This window comes from Humulus lupulus, chromosome 9 (genome assembly GCF_963169125.1).
Source record: "Humulus lupulus chromosome 9, drHumLupu1.1, whole genome shotgun sequence".
Classification (NCBI taxonomy): domain Eukaryota; kingdom Viridiplantae; phylum Streptophyta; class Magnoliopsida; order Rosales; family Cannabaceae; genus Humulus; species Humulus lupulus.
This window is the reverse complement of record NC_084801.1, coordinates 27,268,057-27,276,464: the sequence shown is the minus strand read 5'-3', so window position 1 is coordinate 27,276,464 and position 8,408 is coordinate 27,268,057. Positions and strand designations below refer to the sequence as shown.

General features: G+C 29.8%; 2 protein-coding genes across 2 annotated transcripts; both read right to left on the bottom strand.

Moving 5' to 3' along the window:
* Positions 1–960: 960 nt before the first annotated feature.
* On the bottom strand, positions 961–2,777 carry LOC133801065 (tetrahydroberberine oxidase-like). Its single transcript, XM_062239195.1, has one exon. The coding sequence runs from the start codon at positions 2,711–2,713 to the stop codon at positions 1,091–1,093; it is 1,623 nt and encodes a 540-aa protein (XP_062095179.1). The 5' UTR covers positions 2,714–2,777; the 3' UTR covers positions 961–1,090.
* A 2,576-nt stretch (positions 2,778–5,353) lies between these two features.
* Positions 5,354–7,434, bottom strand: LOC133799546 (uncharacterized). The gene is made up of 7 exons (XM_062237555.1): positions 7,268–7,434; positions 7,097–7,174; positions 6,290–6,351; positions 6,135–6,191; positions 5,925–6,018; positions 5,661–5,801; positions 5,354–5,557 (listed from the first exon to the last, which is right to left on the bottom strand). Exons 2-7 carry the CDS (start codon positions 7,148–7,150, stop codon positions 5,354–5,356), a joined length of 612 nt encoding a protein of 203 aa, XP_062093539.1. The 5' UTR covers positions 7,151–7,174; positions 7,268–7,434.
* Positions 7,435–8,408: the final 974 nt, after the last annotated feature.

The window sequence follows — 8,408 nt, the reverse complement described above, 5'->3', positions numbered from 1 at the left end:
ATTCAAAATATCTTAATTTATTTATAAATAACTAATTTATAATAATTATAATAATAAATAATCATATATAATTGAATTTTATTTCAAAAATTTCCATATGTATTTATCTTTTTATTGTTTTGACATTTAAAATTTAAAATAAAAATATTTTTATTTATATTTAAATAAGATATTTATGAATAACTAAGTTTTTAATAATTATAATAATAAATGAATCATACATAAATTGACATTTATCTTCAAGATTTATTGTTTGATATTTCAAATTTAAAACCAAAATATATTAACAATTAAAAATATTAAAATGTATACACGTGATATTAATTTCATTAAGAAAATTATTAATTAAATTAATAAAAATATTTATTTTAAAAAAATGATTTTGCAAAATGTCGTTATTTATAAATTTTCTACCCTAAAAATATAAAAATCTTAAAAAAATTATATAATAAACAAAAAAATAACGCAAAGCACATCAAATTATACTAATATTAAATAAAAACACACATACAACAAGTAGCTTGAATTTTATTTTTGGCACTTTAATTATTCAGAATTTCTCGAAAACCTGAAGGAGACTCGCTATGTAATGAACATTATCATAAAGAAGAAAAAAATCACAGTCAAGACGCCCTTACGTATCCATATAAGGAGCATATGTGTACGGGTCGCATGAAAATGAATCTCTTACTCACAATCTTGCAAAAAATATTTCAAAATACATATATTTTAATATTACAAAAAACTAGGTGAAGCTCAGTTATATTTTCTAGTTTTAATAATAATTAATAACTATATGTATTAATTATTTATAATTCACCAAATAAATTAATATCACCAATTGCGTATGGATAGGGTAAAAAAATCTCCCATAATTATTGTAAATTAATTTCGTTAAGAAAATATTTATATATATATATACGATAAACATTAACTGGCCTTATTATCTAAATAGAGCCGTTTACCAAGGGAACATGCAGTCTTAAGCATAACATTATTTGATCGGTGGTGTTCCATTATTAAAAACTCAAGTAAAACGAAATTAATAATAAGCAAATCAAAAGCCAAACTATATATATATACTACTTTGTTAATTCTTTCCCTTCATTCTCCCAGATTGCAAAACTGGAATGCTTTGTTCATTCCTGAAATAATTGCATGGATCAACCTTGGTCTTAACACGAACAAGTCTTATAAAATTATGCCTGAAGTACCTTAAACCCCAAGTTCGTGCTTTTGCGTAGCTTGTATTACCAACTCTCTCGTTCCTTCCAATATCAAGATCCCTATAGTTGAAATAAGCAGCTCTTGGGGACTTAGAAACATATGGTGCCATATAACTATACAACCTTTTCATCCATCCAATATGGTTCTCAGTTTCATTTTCAGAATTCCAAGTAACCATATACTGAATACCATACAAATTCCCACTCCTATGAGGGAAAGGAATTTCCGAATCCGAAATCTGGCTCATTCTTCCACCATAAGGACTCCAAATCAAGAAGGATCCTTCATCTTCATAAAGCTTTTGCCATAACCCTTCCAAACCAGTTTCCGAAATCGGTTCGGACACGTAATCTGATTTTCCTTTGAAGAACCCTACGTTGGTTGTACTTCTATTAGCCAGGATTTCTAAGGGGCCATTAATGGAAAACCCGGCGAAATAAAGAACAGATTGGATCCAACTCATCTCAGTGCAATTCTCGAGCTGCAAACCTAATTCTGGGAAGTTTTGATCCATTAGAGAGACTAGATTCTTGGCCGGTCCAAGAAATAACGAGGTGAATGCGACTTGAATGGTTTTTTTGGTACCATCAACCGCTGTTGTAACTGCCGTTGTGACATGTAGGAATAAGTCTTCGTGAAATTGTTTCCCAGTGGTTTGCCATTTATTAAGAAGCTTGGCCCCACCTTCGTCCAGCGTCTTTTCGATGTGGGATATTGTTACGCTTGGAGGAACACGAACCAACTTGACTTTCCATGACAAAATCACTCCAAAACTGGAACCTCCACCTCCTCTAATGGCCCAAAACAGATCTTCCCCCATTGACTGTCGATTCAAAACCTCGCCATTAACGTTGACTATCTCAGCATCAAGAATATTATCGGCTGCTAAGCCATATTTTCTGAATATGGTTCCGAAACCACCTCCACTGAAGTGTCCTCCAACTCCCACAGTGGAGCAAGACCCAGCTGGGAAGCCATGAACCTTACTCTTCTTAGCGATTTCGTAATACAACTGTCCGAGAGTAGCACCGGCCTCAACCAAAGCCACCTCGTTCCTTATGTCAACCTTTATGGATTGATAATTTATGAGATCGATGATCATGAAAGGTGAAACGTCAGAGACGTAAGACAAACCCTCGTAGTCATGGCCTCCACTTCGAACCTTAATTTGGAGCTCGTTTCGCTTGGAGCAAATCACCGCAGCTTGTACTTGAGATTTGTGAAAAGGGGTCAGGATGATTTCAGGCTTTGGTGTCAATGAATTGTTCAAAAATCTGCCGTTTCGGATTGAAGATTGTAAGAGTGAGGTATAGTGAGAGTTGGTTTTGGTTAGAATTATCTTGGAATAAACTGGGTCGTTTTTATCATAGTGGTGTTGTAAATGATAAGTAAAACATTCAAGAAAACCATCTGTAGAAATTGAATTTGAGGTTATTGAGTGAAAAAAGATGGATGAGATAATGATCAAAACAAAGAAGTACTCCATTTTGGTGATCTATAAAACTCCCATGTTTATTTCTTCATGTTCGAAATTAAGCGTAGAAAAGTTGTGTGGTGTGTATGTATTGAAATACAAGATCACACATGTACTTATATATTATGGCTAAATATAATGTTTAACTTTATTTCTTGATTTATTCAAACGAAAAATAATAAACTTTATTTTCATAAGATCCAAAAATATTCTCTTCATATCTTATATTGACTATAATACCCTTATAAATTATTATTATTATTAATATTTCTACTTTAACAATTCTATCAAACAAACAGAATATCATATATTCTTCTTCTTCTTTATTTTTGTTTTTGTAAGAAGAGTGAAAAACCTACCCATGTATTTTCTTCTGTTCATTGTTACTATTAATTTTTGCATAAAATATTGATGAAGTGGAGTGCTTTAAAAAAAGAAATTTTACATAATGTGACAAAAAATTCATTTTTTTAATATTTTTACTTACACACAGCATTTTAAACTTTTTTACTGTTTATTATTTGTTTATTATACTTTTACGTACTCATCAATGTTACCTCATGTTATGTTAAAGGAAGACTATTGTATTTGTTTTCAATAGACAAGATTATGTAGTTATCTATTGTTTATAGTACATTGGCCAATAAAAATAAAGCAATTCAGCCAAAACTATGCCATCTCTATCACTCAATAAATTTCGAAAAAAGAAAAAAAATATATTAATCTTGAAAGGTCAACAAAGGATACACCTAAATTTTGGAGCCAACATTTGTTGAATAATAAGGAAAACAATACTAAAAGGATCACGACAAAATAAAAATAAAGTAATATTTGTTGTATAAATATCCAAAATTTTACTTATATACATTTATGGAAAATTAATTAATTGTTGTGTTGATGTCTAATTGATTTTTAATTATTTTCTGATATATTTTAAATCTTGTTTTTAAAAAAGACATATTAGTATGCAATAAATTGACTTCCAGTTATTCAATTATAGTTTTTTAGTTATTTTTTAATGCGGTGTGTTGATATCTAGTTGTTGTCCAATTATTATTTTCTAGTTGTTTTTTTAAAATGTAATGGGTTGTATTGTGTTGTTGTGGGGTTGTTGTTTTTGTGTTGTTTAGATTTTATGTATAGTTTTTTTCATGTTGGTTTTTAGTTGTTTAAATTTATTTATAGTTGTTTTATTGTTGTGTTGATGTCTATTTGTTGTTTAGTTGTTTGCAGATATTTTTTAAAAAAAAAAAAACATGTTAGTATGCAGTGAGTTAATGTTTAGTTGTTGTCTTATTGTTGTTTTTTAGTTGTTTCATTGACACCATATTTTTGTAAATATAAAACTTAAAAAAACATATTTTTGAAAACTTAAGTTTGTATTTTTGAAAAAAAAAACAGAGACCGTAAAAAAGTAAAAAAAAATATATTTTTGAAAAAACCTATTAAAAAATGAATAGGGTGTTGTAGGTATTTTATACTTTTGTATTTTATGAAATTAAAATATTAACTGTGGTATATCAAAACAAAAATGCTAACGTATTAGAAAGAAATCAAAAGTTGAATTCAATGTTTCAAAGTATTATCGTACGTTGAAGACCATTCTTGGAAGATGCTATACATTATCAAATTTTAAATCAACTTTGTTACAATATTAGATATGTTGAATTATGTGTTTGTCGCTGTATTTTTTAAGTAGCCAATATATTTTTTTAATATTATAATTAAATCATATGCCGTCTCTTAAAAATATAACTAAGAAAAAAATTGAGGCTGTGTTTGGTTGTTGACGCCGTTTTTCGTCAACTTAAATCCACTACAAGAAAAAATGCTTTTAATAACACCAAAAATGTGTTATAAAAACATACCATAACACTTTTTGATGTGTTAAGACCGACTATGTTATCGTAGGTCAGGGTACTTTACATAATACTTTATCATTGTTATACAGATGTGTTATTATACTGTCAACGATAACACACTTTCTGTGTTATTTTAATAAATAGATAAGTGTTTAATTATATTATTTATAGCCGATTATACAACACATTTCAATACTTATAAATTTGTGTTATACTACACTTTAGTATAACACATTTTTTGTGTTATACTACACTTTAGTATAACACATTATTTGTGTTATATAATGAAGTTTGCATAACAAAATTCTTTACTTATAAAAAGTGTTATTGTAATAGATATTATAACACATTTTTTCGTATTATTTTAATATTTAGATAAGTTTAAATTCTCATTATATATTCATTTATATAACACTAATTTATTCTATTATATTTTTTTATATATATAATTAAAATTAGCTTTCTAATATATACTAGCATCATCAAATGAACTTGATTTCCAAATAACAAATAGTAAAAACATTCAACATTATATTAATAATCCACAAATTAGTTTAAAACATTCAACACTATCATCAACAACAAAATGTTCTTAAAGTATTCAAGTATTCAAGTAGTCTTAAATATTCAACATATAAGCCTTGAATGATGATTTCGGTAAGTCGAGCACAGGATAGTAAAGGAATGTGATGTGAGGATTATAGCAAGGACAAAACTAGATACTGAGAAGTAAAAGAATGCAGTGTAGACAACCAAGTGAGGAACCCCATCTTTCAATGTATGCCATTGATCATTTGTTGCCAAGTTGAATGCTGGTGAGAATAGAGAAAAGCAAACACCAGCAAAGAAACATATGGACAGTCCAATGAGAGTGCTTTTCCCAAACACATGTAGCAAGAGTTATAATTATGTGTTGTTGCTGCTGCACTGCCTTTTCCAGCATGGATGTTCCCTTGAAAATTGTAAACTGCACCTCTTTCATATACTTTGACAGCTGAAAAAATTTACAACCAAACCACATTACTCATTTTTTATTTGTAAGACCTAAAAACCAAACAAAATCTTTTAATGGTGTCATGAAATATATATACACTTACTCGATCATCACTCATCTTTGTGAATCCAAACTTGTTTTTCCAGATTGACTCTGCTTCCTCAGCAGCAGGAAGCACAATGTTTTCCACATTCAGGGAAACCAACAACTTCTCTATACATGAAAATAATACTTGGAAATATCCCTGTTATAACAAACCAAAATATACCAACTTAGTAGTTATTCTTCTTCTGCTTCTTAACATTAACGAAAAGAAAACTAAAATACTAAGAAGAAGAAAAAAAATCAAAGTTTCATTTGTTCCTACTTTCCCTTGGTGTTCTCTAGTTGTCGCCACTATGGGAAGCTCGGCTACCTCACGACCAAATATCCTAAGAAGACCAGCTGATACAACAATAGACCTGTGTGGATGGATGCATTTGCAGAAGAAAGGTATTATACTCGTATCAATAACCAATTAAAGAAAGAACATTAACATAACATATTGCCCAATATAATATTAAAAAAGGCGTAGTACCTCACAGTTAAAACTACACAGTACATTCCTCCAAACTCTTGACCAGAAATGTTTCTTCTGCAAATTTCCAAAGAAAAAGACATCATAAATTAAGATTCTTTGCTTGCCAATATATTATCACATAAATCACAAACTAATAGGCTAACTTTGCTTACCCATACACCATAACAGGAATCAAATCACGACCAGATCTTGCTACAATAGGATCAAAACACTCCTAATCAACAAATCAACACTTAAATTGATAACTCCAACAAACATTCTAGAAAAAAAGAAGAAGAAACCAGAAATTGCTGCCAAATTCAATTAAAAAGCAGTATCTTATTTTTTAATAAACTATTTTCAATCAATATATGTATATATTTAAATATATATGTGTATGTGTGTAATATTGAAATATAATTATATATGTGGTGGAGAGCTCTCAAGAGCCATCCACCATAAAGATAACATGAACAGAATTCTTAAATGTTGTTAAAAAATTGTACTATTGAAGAACCCACTGTGTCACATGAAATATAAATCAGTTTCACAGTCATTAGGAGAAAAGTATCTAGTACATATTTAAAAGAAAAAAAACATCACTTAAATGATAAAAATAAATATGACAAGGGAAAGGGTGATTACTATTTTCATCACCGAAACATGATTCTTAAGCTATTTCTTAATAGTTCTCCTACTTGTTTTAGACAAACTTATCACATAGTTTCACATCCATCAAAAAGCAACCACCAAATAATTTTTTCTTTAATAAAAGGATCATTCAAGCAAAAAAGTAACAGATTGAAGTCATATAAAGGATAAAGTACATTAATAAAACCAGAGTTTGCAAGCAGAAGCAACTAATGTCAAATGCAAACTAAAATCTTTGAATAGACTCCCAATCTTCAAAGTTTAGTATCATCGCTACCCTTTAAATAAGCATGGAAATGAGTAGAATTTCTGGTACAATAATAACTTACCCGGAAAATAGCAGCAGACCTTGACAGAAATGGCAGATGTTCTGGATATCGCATGTAATATGGACATTCTTTCTCACCCTGCGATATAAACCACATATGATGTCCACAAGCAACTATTGCAGCTTTTATATGTTGAAAGGTTAAAATATAGACAGAACAATGATGTTATACCACTCAGATTGGAAGACCAACAAAGTTAAACTCTAGAACTGGTGCTAATGGTGCTGCATAAGTCTTTCCTCTAGTGTGGTTATATTTACACGCTTTTCCAAATTTACATCCCCCTGACCTCAAATAATACTGCAAGAAGCTCAAGATTTTATAGCACCATAAATCTATTATTAGTCCAAAAGACACATTGCAGTCAAATATGTAGTATTAAAAGAGAGTAAAAAAATCTCATGAAATCTTATAATATATAACTTTTAGTAGAGTACATCATGAGTAGAAGAATGGACTTAGTCAGAGAGCATGAGGGAAATAGTAAAAAAAGAGAATCAGAATTTTCTGGAAAAATCTCTATTTTTCTTCTGAACTATAAGTGCTATAATAATGACTCAAAATCTCTATTTCCTAAACTACTATCTAGCTCTATAAGACAAACAAGCTTCTAAAAATAAGCTCAGAAACTATACATACTCAATAAACTAACCTTGCATTTCCTAAAGTTTCATGAAAAGTTTAAGAGAAACAGTCAAGAATAAACATAAAAAGGAAGTGAGGAAAATAAAAGAAGCTTACATGACAGAGAATGACAGAGGTGGAGCCATTATAGCCAACCACAAACAAAAACCCCATGTGGCAGCAAGGTCTAGAGACTAGCTTAAACTTAAACTCTCCAGGCCATTTCTTTTTTTTTCCTTCAGAATTTTCACTTAAATGTAGTCAAAGCTCAAAGGCCTCCAAACATAAGGAATATCACCACAAATAGAATATAGATTAATATGAGGAAAGCATCAAAGGATTTAAACAAAAATTGGGTCACGGCTTGATTATCACAATTTCCAAGTCCGAGAGCTAAAACTAAGAAACAAGCAAAACAAAAGCCCAAAGCTGGAGGTCAGCCAAAGCCACATTCAAGATGCTAAGATATATTAGAGCTTTGTTTTGTTTGAAGAAAAAACAAAGCTCTAATATATTATCTATAGGACCTAGAGTTTTTTGAGCCAACCAATGAACATAAACCTCGGTTTATTGACAAACCACCTGTTACATAACTACATCAGTAAGTTATCTTTAATAATCACATGTAATAAGTCCTCCAAATGTTCAAAATTTTAGAACTGTTTTTTACTAACAAAGATGTTGCACC